Source organism: Neopsephotus bourkii, unplaced genomic scaffold (assembly GCF_033783945.1).
Source record: "Neopsephotus bourkii isolate Nb327-2 ecotype Australia unplaced genomic scaffold, CSIRO-AGI_Nbou_v1 NB_1471, whole genome shotgun sequence".
Taxonomy (NCBI): domain Eukaryota; kingdom Metazoa; phylum Chordata; class Aves; order Psittaciformes; family Psittacidae; genus Neopsephotus; species Neopsephotus bourkii.
The window spans coordinates 633,681-650,239 of record NW_026901947.1 but is presented as its reverse complement, the minus strand read 5'-3'; the positions used below and the strand labels follow the sequence as shown (position 1 = coordinate 650,239).

Sequence of the window (16,559 nt, the reverse complement as noted above, 5' to 3'; positions counted from 1 at the left end):
ATTATTTTCTGTAACAGAGGTTCCCTGTGGGACCATGCTTCATTTGTCAGCATGCCCGTCCTCTGACACATCCTAAATCAGGTAGGTGAAAGCACACTGGGATGGTTAGCATGCTGGAGCACCATCTTAGTGAGGATCTTTGCATATAGCTATAATATGAGACCTCTTCCAGACAGGATGCAAGGCTGGGACAGTTGTGATCCTGATTACATCTGTAAAATGCATTTCCTTTGCTCTGCTGTATGTAGGTATTATTGCTGCCTCACTGAAAGGTTTTTAGCCTTCTCTGGCTGTTGTCTTGTTAACCAGTAGAGCTTACGTTGAAGCAGCACTCGGAACAGATGCTGAATGACTCAGATGGGGTCAGGCTAGCTTGAGGCTAGCACAAAGGTAGCAGCTTGCTCATTGAGCAGATTCATGTTCTTTCTTTTAAGTTATTTTAATGTCATAAGGAGACAAAGTGTCTCAAAGATAAAGTGGACAAGAAGGGAGGGGCACGATGTGATGCAGGTCCAGATGAAAGGCTGCCCCGTGTGCTGTTCAGAGCAGTATTGTGGTGTCAAAAGGACACTGGACCCCCTCCTCACATACAAACAACACATGTACCCACACATGTGTTCCCCTTCTGACACAACGTCCAGGAGTAGCTTAAATGGACCTGGTGCAGCTGAATTCCTGTGCATCTTGCTGACAGCACAGCTGTCTGTGTTCACAGAGCTCTCCACTGGAACAGAATCATAGAATAGAATCATAGACTGGTTTGGGTTGGAAAGGACCTTAAGCTCATCCAGTTCTAACCCCCCTGCCATAACAGGCACACCTCACACTAAAAGAAGCTAATGCTGCTTCACTTCACTCAAGCACGGAGCAGGTACATTACCTGTGCTGGGTTGACCCTGGATGGATATCAGGTGCCCACCAAAGCCACTCTGTCAATCCCCTCCTCAGCTGGACAGGGGAGAGAAATGAAAAGCTCATGTGTTGAGGTAAGGACAGGGAGAGAACATTCACCAACTGAACACTCACCAATTACTGTCATGGGCAAAACAGGCGCAGCTCAGGGAAATTAATTTAATTTATTGCCAATCAAATCGGAGCAGGGTAATGAGAAATAAAACCAAGTCATAAAAACACCTTCCCCACCACTCCCTTCTTCCTTGGCTCAACTTCACTCATGATTTCTCTACCTACATCCCCACCAAGTAGAGCAGGGAAATAAAGAATGGGGACTGTGGTCAGTTCAACCAGCCTTGGTGCTGGTTGGCATTGGCTGTATCAGACATGGAGGAAGCTTCTAGCAGCTGCTCACAGAAACCCCTTCTGTAGCCCTGCTGCTACAAAAACCTTGCCCTGCAAGACCAGTGTATTACTCAACACAGCAACCCTGCTAATGATAATACAGAATGTTCAGGCTCCTAATTGAGCATACCTCCTAATGTCAAAGACACACACAGGCTGCTTCACGCCCTTCCAATCTCCTCTGCTTTATGCTGATGCCTCAAAGAAGTGTCTGGAAAATAAATGGAAAGCCAGCAGGAACCTGGATTTGGTTAAAGCTGTCTCTCCGCCAGCTGTACCTGCACTGCTGCTATTGCTAATGATTGCCTGTTGGCTCTGCAAGCCATCACACATGTACTCACAGTGTGCTTGGTCACCCAGAACCATTTCATGGGAAGGGGCATCACAGGAGGGTGCATATTGCACTGGGTACAATAATAAAAAGTAGAACAGCCAATTAAAATGAAAGCTAATCAACTTACTTCAAATACTTGCAATTGCCATGTAAACAGCAGTATTGGAGTTCTGCTGTTACACTGCTCTTTTAGTGCCAGTTATTAGTAATTTCTCTGAAGCAGCTGAACAGCAGCCTTGTTTCATTCTGGCTTCCCCATCTCCAAGTCTCTATCCTTCACCCTGTATTTCTGCTGTATTAGCTTTTCATTGATCAGCAGCAGCCAACTTACTGAACACAAAATAACACCAGCAGCCTTAAATCACAGTCTTCTGGTTTTTCAGTTGTTCTTTTATGTCCCGTTATCTCTGTATTTGGCAGGAGCACCTGTTAACCCTTCTTCATCCTTCTGGTGCCCAAAAGTTGTACAGAATTAGGCAGTTTTGGAGGGCCAGCATCCATTTTCCATCAAGCTCTGTTGCATTCCTAAAGTTCACTGTGAGTACTGGAGCACTGCAGGCAACACAAGCAGTCACAGACATGGAAACCCTTTCCATACCCAGCACCAGAAACCACCAAGTGCTGAAGACAGACTATGCCTATCCCCTCTGGTGGGACCATGCTCGCAGTGTTTCTAGCTAAGCAGTGGCTTTGAGGCTGGTGGAGGCACATGGGAACACAGGTCTCATCTAAGTCCAGTTCGGAATGCCTGACTACCATATCAGAGAGTCTGGGATGACCCAGAAAGAGCAAGCATCTTGGCTTTTCATTCCCAGTGAATTGCCCATATACACAGTTGCCAGGTTTCATACAAAGCTTAGCACAACTGGGTCAGTGGAGGGTTGCGAGCTTAGGATTCATGCTTATGTGGGCGTAGCATCACCCAATATGGGACACATTCTGAAGAAAAATGCCATTTATGTATCAAGGGTAGGTTGCTGTTCCTTCTCTCACCTTGTCTTTTCTCTCCTGGGTGTGTGTCTGATCGCAGATGCTATGAGAAATACTAATTTGTGAAATTATGGGGGTTTGCTAAAATGCTGGACCTTGAAAATAACATCTTCAGAAGTCAGATTTGTAAAAGAACAGAGGGAAAGAGCTCACTGCCTAGAAATAGGATTTGCAAACTCCACCTGCTACACCAGAAGGAAGCACCGTGCAGAAAACAGGCACTGAAAAACTCCGTCCTCCATTTGGATGGACCTGAAGGTTGGTGTGCAAAGCTGGAATTTATAGCCCAGAATTACTGCAAGAGATGGGCACCCAAAAGCTCCCTCCGTGATGGTGGAAGCAGCAGTACTTAGTAATACTTGTAAAGCTCAAATACTAGGTTCCCTTGCCTCAAACCTGATGTGACTCATGCATATCCCCACCATGCTAGGGACTTTTCCTGACACACCAGAGGTGAGTAGGCCTCCCATCTGCTCTGGAAGCAATCACGTTTTAGCCACTAGGACCTCAGTATTCATAGCCTGCAAGAGGGAGATGAACTGTTGATTCGTGCGTAATAAATCTGGCTGGGGACACAAGCATGGATGTTCCTACTGCAAATACAGTGCATTGGGATTTTTCACTCCAAGCCACTAAATAAGTGAAAAAAAAGGGTTAAATAGGAAAACTGGTGCTGTTCAGACCCACATGGTGTGATGGGACTCAGTAATAGCACAGAAATAGTCATGGAGAGACTGAAGGAAAAAGGTGCTTAGCAAAAGTCCTGATTGATCAGCTGAATAAGTAATCTGAGTTGGAGAAGAGGGGTAGTGCTTGTACCAGGCAATCAATAGACAGCAGAGAGTGCCGTTCCATTTAAAGGTCTCAGACAGGCCCTAACTGCCTTGACAGAAAATGAAACCTGTAACCTTGTTTTTGAGTCAGGTGCTCTATATGATATACACCCTCTTAAAGCATTGGCGTGTTGTCTCAGCACAGTGTATTTGTGATCAGTGATGGAGCTTCTGGTGTGAATGGGTGACAGTTGTGTTGTATTTAGGGCTGTACACATTTGCCTCCATGAATCACCCTTTATTTCTCTATCTCTGAATACCAAAATTCGCATGGCCTGCAAAACGCCAGCCTTTTATGCTGGAGACAGAGATAACCAATGAATTTGCAAGTTCCAGTCCAGAGAAATTGCCGTGATTTAAGGTTTGACTTCAATCTTATATCAGTCTTTGTTGCTCTTGCCACAGAGAGTTATTAATCCGATCCTTTTCCTGCCAAGTTTAATGAGCATTTATTCACCTCTACTGTCAGCAGAGCTGAACATGGTATGTAGGAGTATGTACTCTTCTCTGCAGGTTCCTCAGCCACTCTCATCATCATGAGGCATCTCTGCAGCTTATTTGTCCCTTAGAAAAGGCAGCTTTGGACATGTGCCCCCTACTCATACCTTTATGGTAAGGGGGGGAACAGAGACCTTTACTGGCACACTCTGGTAGGCATGCTGCTTTTCCACGACAAGTGGGGAGAAAATGCTCTTTTTTTGCCTCTCCAAGGCAAATGAAATCTGCAGTATAGCAGCATATTCCACACACTGCAGGGGAAGCAAAACGAATTCACTATTCAGGTTCCTCAGCAAGCAGTCTGGTAAACCCCTATTATTCAGGCATGCCACCAAATTAGTTACCAACATTTTCTCTACACTCTGGAGAATGTTTTTAATCGGTCCCTTTCCTGCCTTACTTGACTCCACGCTCAGCTTTTCCCTACAAGCCTTGCCTGGTGTTGTGGGATGAGATCGGGGCAGTTAGCTCCACTTTGGAACTAATTGTTAACTCAACTGACTGCCCACAGGAAACAAGGAAGGACTTTGAATCAGAAAGCTGAATATGAGTTTATATGAAAGCCCCATCATCCATGGGCTCCTATCCCTGCTGGAGTCAGGGCTGTATTAATAAGAGAACAGACACTGCATATCTATTTAGCTTTAGGACCTGAATTCTAGTTGTGATCCTGTGGTGAGAAGTTAAAAGAAACAATCTGTCCTAAAAGGGAAGCTAATTTAAATACCCTTTTACACTGAATACATAAAGTTTGCCATACTGTTGGCTTTAAGGTACATTTCAGCAGTAAATAAAACATATCTGAAAATTTATGCGAACAATATGCTGTTTAAAAATACAGTTGCAAAATGTTTTGCTTGTTTGTTTGGGTTTTTTTTAGTAAAGAAAGCATGTTCCCAAGAATCAATGTGAGATAAAAGAGAAAGGCACACAGGAGAGATCACAGATTACCAGGAGGAGAAGCAGGAAAGGCAGCAACACTTTTGGCTGTAGGGTGTGTTGGTCTGGTGAGTTGCCGTCTAGGGAAACAGCAGTAACTCTGGCATGGTGTCAAGTTGGGCTGGACTAACACTAAATGATGGTGCTGCTTTTCTATCCCCACTGGTGCTCTCTGCAGCAGCCTCAGTAGGAGGAGAAAAGGTAGAAAGATAAAATTCCCTTGCCTGGCACAAAGCACGGTCTTCTGGTCCGTACAGCAACTGGGTTCAGGCACAGACAAGTTCTCTGCCCTTTCTCTGCCTCAGCTGGGTCTGTGTCTCATCCAGAAGCTCCATGATCATCTTAATGTGGCATTCTCAACAAGCTACTGTGAGTCAAGGTACATGAGTTTTACCCCTAGTGACTTTGGACACAGTGGGGGACAGCTCATCCTGACCTTGCAGTGTCCCTCCCTGGGAGGTGGGTAGCTTGCTTACTTTGCTATTAATTCTGCTATGCCTTTTGCAGCTGTCAGATCTGGGTTTCTACAGCTGTATGATGGCCAGCCAGGCTGTTGCCCTGATTTTGCTTTTCCCTTTGTGTCCCATATGCAGAGAAGCAGAGAGAGCTGGCTCGGAAGGGCTCTCTGAAGAATGGCAACATGGGAAGCCCAGTTAATCAGCAGCCCAAGAAGAACAACGTGATGGCACGAACAAGGTAAGGGACTGAACGGCCTTAGAATGTGCAAGGTCATGTTCATCACCATTTGACTCCTGCCAGACACACTGGGAAAGCAGTGCTGGCCCTTCCTGGAGCTGGCAGGCCCCAGTGCTCTGTGCTGTGTTGCATCCCATGCCCTGGGGATTTGCAGGGACAGAGCAGCCCAGCCTGGTCAAAGTCTGGGGTTTGATACAGCTGTCTTGCATGTTTTGCGTAGCCTCATGTAACATGTAAACCTGCCAGTTGGAGAGGCACGATGCTGTTTCATGTAACACAAATTGGTTTAGAGCTTAGTTCTGCTTTGGCTGCTTTTATCACAGTGGTACCCCTGCTCCTTTTCAATGTGCCCCCATCCACATACTGACAGACTTAATTAAGGCCTGTAAATAATCCATGTCTTTGCCATATGGCTTTGCCATATACCTCCTCCACACTTTGAATAGCATGGCCATACTTTGGTGGAGCTGCTTTGGCAAATTCTGTATGACAGTATCAGACAGTGCTGCAGACCACTGTGAACAAAGATTCCTAGCTGAATACTTTGTTTTAGAGTATTTCCATTTTTTTCATGCAAGCTACAGTACACCAGTGTATGACTTACCTGCATTCAGGAGGCAGGAACCCCCGTGAGCCCATGGGACTGCATGCTTTGCATGCAGTTAGAAAGGTGTCAAGTTTTAGTACAGGATCTCACTTAAAAAACAGAAGAATCTGCATGACTGCTGAGTATTTACTGATGAATGGGAAAGTTGCATAGATTACCATGTATTAAGTAGAACAGGAGCTGCAGGTCAGACCCTCTCTGTATGCAACACATCTAATAGATGAAGTTCCATGTTCCCACTAATTCCCCAAACCCAAACTAGTAGTCATAAATCATGCCAGCACTAAATTTTATTCTGTAAGCCTCTGCAATGTTGGTGGAATATACTGCATTGCTCCTGGCTCTGAGCTTGGCTGTTGAGACCATACAAAGGAACCAAGCCCTTTGTGGCAGCAAGAAATTTCAGCAAATGCAGGGTTTTCCATGCCCACTTGTCTTCCAAATGCAAGCTGGAAAGACTTGGCTTCTTTTGGCAATAGGCTGTGTGCTAGCTTCCCAGGAGAAATCACAGTAGCCTTGTCACTTGAGGGACTCAGAAGCACTGAAATTAGCAGAGGAAGATGGTAAGGGAGAGAAGATGGAATAAGTACAGGTGCCTACCTGTAAAATCAGTGACTTCTGCTTGGAGAGGCTGTTTCCGAGCTGCTGATGAAAGTGATTTGAGTGAGGAAGAGCAAAGCAGTGACACCTATTGACAAAAGCTTTACAACAGGCAGCTAAGTTTTATTCCACTGGGAACGTGAGCACTGTTCAGAAGACATTTAGACCCCTCCACAACCAATCATAGCCTCCTGGCACTACCCTTGCTTTTCTTAGTTACTTTTCACACATCTTCTTAGAAATATCCCTTGGGATCTGCGAAACAGAGGTTTGCAGCCACTGCTTTAGCCAGCTCTGTTGTTCCCATATGGCTGGGAGGTTCTGGCACAGTCTCACCAGTTCAAATACCTTCATCCCTCGGCTTTCTTGGCTTCTGGGAACCAAGCTGTATCACTAGCACAGCCCTAGTAGTACCTGGGAATGGTTCAGTCTCTCTTGCCACAGACAGGGCAACCCAGGGAATGCAGAAATGGGACAAGTTTATTCAAGCAGCTTCTTTTCACAGTGTAAGGGTTGCAGTATAACAGAAGATACACTGCAAAACATCCAGGTTATGTTTCAAGTCTGAACTGTTGGCCTTCTCTGGTCTCTGCAGGAGGAAAATAAAATAAAGAAAGAAAGAAAGCCATTTCCCCCCTTGTAAGAGTTCTGCTGTTCTCATCAAATACGTTTTCCTTCATTCAGGCAAACCACATTGCCTCTCTAGTCTTTACTCCACCGCCTCCTCCTTCCCCAAGGCTTCTGTTCTGTATTATCTGTATAGATTTCTGACATCCAGCCTCTAGTTCCAGGTTGACTTCACCATTCGTTCTCCTCCTGGAGCAAGCGCACAGCCAACCTTAGAGGTGAAAGGATCTGGATCAGTAATACACTCAGTCTCCCTAAGAGCAAATAAAATGTGACCAAGGTTGGGGTGATGCTGGCACACATGCTATGAGCACAGGCAGAGCCCGCACCACTTAGGCACAGCCAGATATTGCAGTCTGCTCTGAGGATAACCTAAACTCAGATATATGTCATAACATATTTCATGTTAAGTGAGCAAAAGCACTAAGACAAGAAGCTCGTACTGGGACAGTTGCAGATGAAAGCAGCTACAACTGCTACCCAGCTTTGTTCCAAGGACAGTGGGAAGTGAAAATAAGGACAATCAGGATGTGAGGGAAAGAGACATTATCACAGTTTTTGTCTGTTGTAGAAAGACTGAGTTTCTGTGTTACTGACGAGAAAAAAGGATATTTCTCAAGAAAAAGATGTAGTGATTTTTATTTTTATTTTTTTTTTTAAGTTAAATAGGTAGCACCACAAAGGGCTCTTCTCTTTGATCCCCTGATAATACTTTGTTCACTGTTGGTATAGTAACAATCATTAGTGAGTATATATGGATCAGAGACTTGAAAACTGGAGAGCGAGAATGGAAGTCAGTACTTCTCATATCTGTATGGAAAGGTTGCTGCTGCCAGATCACATCTTCTGTTTCAGTCCTCTTTGCTTCTTGAGTTCCTTCCTATGTGCTTCAAGAGCAGAAGAATCATCCTAGTGCTATGAGAAGGGGTATTGAATTTTGCAAAGTGGGTCCCATTTTCTTCAGTCCCCTGGTGCAGCAAGTTGGAAATGATTCAACCGTTTGTAAATTGATTTCTTTAATCTTGTGTTTCAATCAACACAGTAAGAAAATACAAGTATTCGTGAACCTATATATCTGCTTTGTGATAACACTTGATATATTGACTCTCTCTAACTCTACTCCTCTTCAGTTCCTGGCAGGCCTTTGTATTGCTGAAATTGTAATGGCTTCCTGAAGTTTTCTGAGCAGAAAATTTCAGGTAGTTAGAGAGCAGTTGGAGCATGGATGAGATGGAGATTATCACCTTTAAATTTCTACCTCCCAAACTAAGTGAAGCATCACTGTGCATCACTGTGTGCTGTTGAAGACCAGTTCTTCATCTGGGAGAGAACCCGAGTTAACCCACTGAACAAGCTGATTTTCATCACTTTCGCGGTTCCCACCTGCTGAACACAGAATCTTACTCCATTTGCTTTGTTTGTTTGATCTTATGTTAAATATGAACCAAAGTCTTTGTGCATTTCTGTGGGTGAAAGAACTGTGTTGTGAACTAGATAGCATTGTATTAATGTATTTTCCTTATCCTAGAAGCTCTGAAGCCTGTATTCCATTTTACACATGCTCTCAGGCAATTAAAGGTGCAAAGTCATTGTCAGACTTTGTAACACTCCTGATGAAGTGAAAGTCATTATGAGATAATGGGATTTGAAAAACTGCTAGGCTGAGTGGGCTCTTATGCTGCACCCACCAGCTCATACATCTCATACTTCTAAACTTAGGACTCAGACCTCAGAAGAGTTCAGCTGTGGGAGGGTAGATAGGGAATCAGGCAGAAAGACTACATCCCTGAGTTCCAGCAGTAGAATAACAGGAGCACTGAGCCTCTGCCTTTCCCTAGGCAGCCTCCTTCTGCTGTTTACTTATTGCTTGTGTCATGTACTCATTGCTGGAAAAAAATAACACAAAAAGCAGCAATCTGATAAGACAGGCAGTGGTAGCTAGTTCACCAGAATGAAGGGTGGAGAGTCCCCATGTTTATTTAACCAGGGAAGAGCATATTCCCAGCGCATGTCCAGCATTCATCTGTGGGAAATTGCGCAAAGCTGCCCAGAGACACAGCTTGCTTTCTCTGATTTGCACCCATTTAAACATCTTCATTGATAAGGGAGGGCTTGCAATGAAGTGGGATGGGGAAAGCCTAATTATCATGTAGCTTTGCTGTAGACCGTGTGTGGTACAGAGCTCTACTGTGTGGTTAATGGACATTTAATTGTTTCAGGCTTGTCGTTCCCAATAAAGGCTATTCGTCGTTAGACCAGAGTCCAGATGAGAAGCCACTGGTAGCCCTGGATACAGACAGGTATGCAAAGTGCTAAGAAGACACTATACATTATTGGGCTAGAAAGTTTTCATGCCAGAGTGCAGCACTGAAGGTAACTCCTGCAGAAACTGCTTTTGTGGACCACTCATTTTCTTCCTTGCTGTGCCCTCTGGCGTATGCCATACCTCATCTGTACGTGTAAACAAGTAGGAAGAGGCGTGAGTAAGGAGCACTGTGATGGAAACATATGAGAGTCAGAGATGAAAGTTGCTTTCTAGGACCCCTTGAGGTAACTTCTCTATGCCTCAAGGAGTTTCACATGAGACAGACAGGTCTAACCAGGTAATACAGGTCTCTTAAAATGTTCTCTTCTTTGCTCTATCTTGTCCTTCTCTGCAGTGATGATGACTTTGACATGTCCAGATACTCCTCCTCGGGATACTCATCAGCTGAGGTGAGTTACACTCTCCTATGGATCCTTGCCATGAATGATAATAGTAGAGCATCCAGAAACAGCTTAGAGTGGTCTTACACTGCCAGAAATGGCTACACAACAGATTTACCAGCAGTTGTAGACTGTGAGTCTGGAAGGGGCCATTGCAGAAATTGTGTCATGTTTCTTTCTTCCCTGGTGATCCAGTTGGATCCATCCCCACACTTCTGTGGCACAGAGATCTGCCTTTTGGCTGTTTTCACAGCTACCTTTGGCTTCACTCAGGGTTTTCCCAGTTCTGCAGTGTTGGTTCATGCGGTACAGGAGCATCAACTTGGCTGTCATGCCAGTTTAGCAGCCATATGCTTGCTAAGGATACAAATAAAGGTTCTGAGGGTGTGCTGTGATTTCCAGTTCTTGGGGCAGTCAGGGTCACCTAGTGTGTGTTCATGCAGGGCAGAGACCAGATCAAATTACCTGGGCCAGCTGTGGGCCATGATAAAGTGGTGTTCACCCAGATCTGTTAGACAGCTTTTGAAACTGAGACTACAAAGAGGCAAAAGGCTTTACCACCTTTCAAGTGCCATAGGGTGCCCCAGTCTGTGAGATGGGTGCCTCACTGCCAGTTGGTTTATTAATATTATTATTACATCAGTTTAAATCGAGGTTTGTCTTCATTAAAAGATTATCCCACAATATAATAGTTTATCAACCTCTGGATTATCTCACTCTAGACATAGACATTCCTATTCTGGAACAAGCTAGAATAGAGAAGGCAGTCTTCACCTGTGGTCAAAAACTGGGATTCTTTCATTGATGGGTCAGCTGCTAATGATGGGGGAATGCATTCCAGAATAAGGGACCTCCTTCGTCTTCACCTTTTGACCATCAGACGTCTCAAGTGTTTGACTGTTTGTCCCTTTGTCTGTAGCAGATCAACCAAGACTTGAACATCCAGCTGCTAAAGGATGGGTACCGGTTAGATGAGATCCCAGATGACGAGGACCTCGACCTAATCCCCCCTAAATCGGTCAACCCTACCTGCATGTGTTGCCAAGCCACCTCCTCCACCGCCTGTCACATCCAGTAGTGAGGCCGGCAGGCTGTGATCAATGCTTTCCACTATAACTGTAAAACTTAACAGCCATTGCTTCCTCCTATGGTAGGACGTGCACCTCTTTGTGTTCATGGAGCCAGGAGAAACCAAAAAATTAATTTTATGATTGGTTGATAAGTTATTTTAAATTATGGTTAAACAAAAGTTGCTCAAAGTGCCAGGCAGTGCCTGGCAAAACTGACTGGTCTGGAGAGTGAATGCAGAGTTGTCCAGATACCTCCTTGGTTTGTGTAGGCACTGGGGATGTTTTGTAAGGTGTCTGTTACAGAATGGGAAGGGTCAGATGGGGATGCAGGTAATTGCCCCACCAAAAATAATCCATCTGCAAGATCAGGGGTGAGTCTGAGGAGCCAGGAGGTTTTACCGGTGAGAGGATGTTGGGTTTTAATTCATTCACTAACCTTGTTTCACTTGCTGGGGGGCAGGAATGAGCAGAGCATCCTTTCTCATGGCAAGGCTAGCCAGGACTAGCATGGCACAATTCGTTCACTTGTAAAGAGGACAAATAGGTCGCATTTCACCGTGAGTCAGTACTAACTGTCGTGTCGCATATCCAGTGCAATCTGCCCTTAGCTTCACATCAAATTATCACCAAACATATCCAATTTGATATGCAATCCATTGAGGAATCAGTCCTTGCCTAAGCACACCATACTCCTGAGTTCAGTCCAGTCACATATACTGACTCCAGCCTTTATTTAATTCCCTTGAGACGCATCTGTTCCCAAAAATCTTAAACTTCGTTCAACTAAGAAGTGAGTCCTGCATGAGACAGGTCTGGAGCTGTACAGCCTGAAGGGCAGTGCTGGAAAAGCTACTTAAAGGAAGCATGCTTTTACAGTACTCATCTGTTGATATTCTCTTGACACTGCGCCTCTTGGTGCCTGTGGGAGAGATATGTTAAGGCTGAAGGCATCTGTGTGCTGGCATCAGACTCTAGGGGAGTTTTCAGCAACAGCAGGATTATGAGCAGCTTCAGCTGAAAAAAAAACCCATGAGAGGAAACTACTGTTTATCCATTTCTGCCCACTTGTGAGCCATGCTTACTCTGTATTAGAGCTCTCCCATATCAGGAGCAATTGTGTTTGTTGCTGGAATAGTCAGTAGACTTGGCATTGCATCTGCTGGACTGGACTGTCAGTTCACCAGCAGATTGTTTTGAATGCAGCATGATTTCTGGAATTAGGAAATACATCCTCTCCTGGCTGGTCTTACACTGCTGGCTTCAGCATGTGTGGGGCTGAGGCAACGGATGGGCTGGTGTTTTTCTCCATGTTGAAATCTTTTGCCACAGCTGTGTGTTTTTCTGTCCTGCCAGGAGGAAGGACCGCCTGCCTTGGGTATCACTTGCTTTATTGCCTGGGGAAGGGAAAAAGCAAGGGCAGTTCTGAGCTTCCCATCAGAATTCCTGAGTCACAAGGCAGAGCCTGAGCTCCACCCCTGCAGACTGATCCCCCATCTGAAATCTGCATGAAGTGAGCTGAGTAAGAAGTCCTCTTCATGGTTAGGAGAAGATTTATTTGACATCCTGTGGTTTCAGTCTGTGCAGTGTGAAGCACAACACCATCCACCGTGTGAGCAAAAGAGCAGGCACACAAGATTTCTGGGCTCTGTTGTTCACTAGCTGGTATGGAAAACTGTTAAAGCTATGTTTGGCCCCCCCATCCCTTAAATAGCACGCTGCCACCCTGGCTCCAGAACACAGAAAGAGGACTGAGTGGTGCTGTTTACCAAGCATCCCTGCCTTCTCATGCAGAAGTGCTGGTTAACTTTCCAGCTCCTCTAGGAAGGGTGTTCCTCAAGTGAATTCCTCTCCCTTTCACACCACTTGGTAATGCTGGGGGGATACATAATAGGTTAGGATGAAGTTAACAAGTTGTCTGGAGCTGGGGGGAGAGCTCTAACAACACTGTGTAGAGACAAAAGATAGAAAAAACATTCCTTAAGGAGTCTTTTTAATGGGGATTGTAATCAAAACCTAACAGAAACACCACGGTCAAACCAAACCCTGTAGGACAAGACCGAGCCTGTTTAAGTCATCACTCCTCTCAAGAGGGACTCTACAGTTCAGCATTGGTACCATGCAGCATTTTACATCACATTTGTCCTTCTAGGTCAGTCTCTGTGCCTTCCAGCCGGGCTGCACACACTGCGCCTTTCCCACAGCCCTTGCTCAGGAGCATTTCGGTGTGCCTACTAGAGCAACAAGCCATCTGTTTACATGGGTCAGGCATGGAGGGCTGCAGGTCCCATAGGTCTGTGTCGTGCTGCCGTCGTGTTTGGCCTAAGACAGAATGAGGCTTGCTGACACTGTATCTCCCAGGGTTAACACCTCCCCTCCGAAGGACAGACATTCCCTGATAACCCCATGGCACCATGACCAAGTCCTTTTATTGCCCCTATTGCTGGTTTTTGCCTGCCATGTGCCCTGAGGCATTCCTCGACCCTGAACCTGCCCTCAGCCCTTTGCATTGTGTAATGTGCATCTACGTCTTGCACAACCCTTTAGGGAGGGAGGGAGGGAGATGAATTTAAACGTTACAGCCCGTGCTTTCACCAAATACAGATCAAAGCACAGGCCAAGTGTTTTTCCGTGCACACACAGAAGGAGTTGGTTGCACAAATAGCTGTTTTGGCATGACAGTACAGGACCATAAAATGGCAATTTTTTGGCTTCTCCTCTCTATGCTTTGTGTTCGTATATTTTATCAGGGGGATAAAGTAGAAAGGGTGGGGAAAAGTAGTTACCTGTGTAGGGTTGTTATCATGAAGGCTGAATGGATTAAGGCAATGCACATGTGGCTATCATAGAAAATTGAACACTAACCCTTCTGAACCACAGCCCCTTAAGCAGGTTACAACCACGTGGCATGTTTGTTGGCTCGTTATGGAATGTGGTGGACAGCCTGTCAGTCTGTATTAAGAGCAGATAAGGCTGGCTCTCCCTATCTGGTCTCATGTTCAGACCTTTGCTTCTGCCAGAAGGTTTTCTTTGTGCCCTCGGTGCAGGTTATGCTGTAGTGACTTTGTGGGAAGGTGTACAGATACATGGCCATTCTGGCACTGCTCTCCTTAGACCAGTCTTTGCCACCATGGCGTGGAAAAACAAAGAGTGTAAGCCCTGACTGTCTGTCATAGTATTATAAAGCCCTAAAATCTGCAGAGCTGCTAGGCACTCTCCTAAATGCAGGTTGCATGCAAAAAAAGCAAATTATTCTGTGTTCCAGTCTTTGCACCAAACCATATGGTCTTCTCAGGCCCCATTTTCAGGCCAAAGTTGTACAGAATACCAAGGAGAGGAGCACAATGAAAGACATTGCTGTCCATCTAACTTACCATGCAAATAGGATTTAAGGATATTGATCTTGTGTCTTCACAAAGGAACTTGCATTTGATTCCTCCCAAAGCCAGACTGGCTTTCTGTTAGGATTTTATGTAATTTCAGTCACCAAATTACTCACGTTTAAGCAAAGTTCCTTTAATCACATGATAATTTTGCTCTTTAGTGTAAGCTGGCTTTGAACTCCAGTGTCTCAGCACTTAACTCTTGTCCACAAACTCCCCATTTCCAGATGTCTGTGTGAGGAAGGTCTGTAGATGGCATGGTTTAGTCATGGTGGTTGTAAATAAACTTTGGCTGAAAGGAGGCTGATGTTCAAACAACCATCCTTAAGGCTCGCTTGATGTCTCACTGGACATATCTTGAATCCAACCCTTGGAAGAGCCACTGGATCGTATCTGATGTTGCTACACGTCTACCCCCAACATGCGTGCTTGGTCGCTGGGTCTGCTATGCTGTTCTGGATGTCTTGCCTGCAGATGCCTTGTGACTGCAAAAGCAGGTGACCAAGCCTGCTGCATGAACTTAGAAAGGGACTTCAGGATGCTCCCCCGTGGACAGGATGGGCGCAGCTGCTTCTGCTTTGTCTCTCCAGCTCCTTTCCCAAAAGGAAGCACCCACTCAGCCCAGCTGCCTGCTGGCTGGCACATTGGTCCATGATACTGAGCAGAATCGTTTCCTCTCCATGCAGAGTCTGTCCTCAGGCTGGCCTGCAAGCTGTACAACAGCAGGCAGGAGGCTTGAAAAGTACAGCTCCCTGTGTGTGACTCAACAGAAACATGAAGATGCTTTTGAAGAAAGGAAGGACCCAGCTGGGCACCAGATGGAACAACAGGAAAGGGAAAACAAGCAGTAACTAGAAAGGTTGCCAAGTGCTGTCTTGGCCTAGGGCAGATCCCAGTTGTCCCAGTTAATCTATCTCAGTGCAGTGCTGAAACCAGCAGGGAGCAAAGCTCGCTTTCAGATGCACACACCAGAAACACCATGTCCCCGAGCCAGCACTGCAGCCAAATACAACTGTGGAGAGTCTGATGGACTGTTAGAGCACAGGAATGAGATCTGGAGTCCCTTGCTGCTGTTGGCACATGGTAAACATTTGCTCGAACCTCAGGCAAGTCACATACCCTCTTGATGTCCATTCCCTTCTGCAGCACAGAAAGGAATGGACAGGAAACCTGCCTTTTGAAGGTGCTGCCACCACCCTGCATGGATGCTGCCAAATGTGTGACGGGAACCACTGATAGCATAGCTGTGCCAGCAAGATGTAAAAAGCATGCTATAGACATTTTATGGATATTTTCAAAGCACTAATTTGCTTTTCTCCTGTTTACCAGCTTCTGGCATTGCTTGCATGTGCCAGGGTAGAGGTTAGTAGGGAGATTAAATATTTGGCATCATGTGTTTACCAGTTATCTGGCAGCTGGCTCTTGCACAACTGGCTTCTCAATCTGCATGATGCCACAGGGAACATGTAAGAAGATTTGGTGGCCCAACAGCTCCATCCCCTGCTAGTAGAATTAAGGAATTTAGAACAACTGGGACAGAGAGTGCTCATGAGAGGGAAGAGAGCATTGAAGGGCTCAGTTGGCAGTTTCACACTCTTACATCCATGTAAGCATCTGAGGGTATAGAGTGGCAGATTTTGCCTACACTCCTTCACTTTTCCATTCTCCTTTTAGGGTCACATAGGCTCAGATCTACATTGATGGGCAGTGGCACAGGGTAAGCAGGGCTAGGTTGAGCATAAGGGGAAGGCATGAAAAGGTCTTGATTTTAAGGTGCTTTTCACCTCTAGGAGAACACTGCATCCTTGTCACTTCCTTTCACAGCTCTTCTGTGAGGGGACTTGCTCCAGACCTTGAACATCTCATTAGACAAAGCCACATCTGTTACAGAGCCACACGAGCCCTGAAGCAGAAGGACCAGGAATTTAGCATAGAGGAAGTGGTTGTGACCTGGAATTACCTACAGAAGATTAATGCAGG

General features: G+C 45.5%; 1 protein-coding gene across 3 annotated transcripts in view; it reads left to right on the top strand.

The window, feature by feature from the left end:
* FAM219A (family with sequence similarity 219 member A) overlaps positions 1-11,343 on the top strand; it is an 86,810-nt gene extending 75,467 nt beyond the window's left edge. For 2 of the 3 annotated variants that reach the window (XM_061369031.1, XM_061369028.1), the window contains exons 3-6: positions 5,487-5,589; positions 9,643-9,723; positions 10,084-10,138; positions 11,049-11,343. In XM_061369031.1, the coding sequence (XP_061225015.1) occupies positions 5,487-5,589; positions 9,643-9,723; positions 10,084-10,138; positions 11,049-11,207 (398 nt within the window). In that variant the 3' untranslated portion in view covers positions 11,208-11,343. The remainder of the gene's footprint in view (positions 1-5,486; positions 5,590-9,642; positions 9,724-10,083; positions 10,139-11,048) is intronic. The other variant, XM_061369030.1, reaches the window with a different exon arrangement.
* Positions 11,344-16,559: the final 5,216 nt, after the last annotated feature.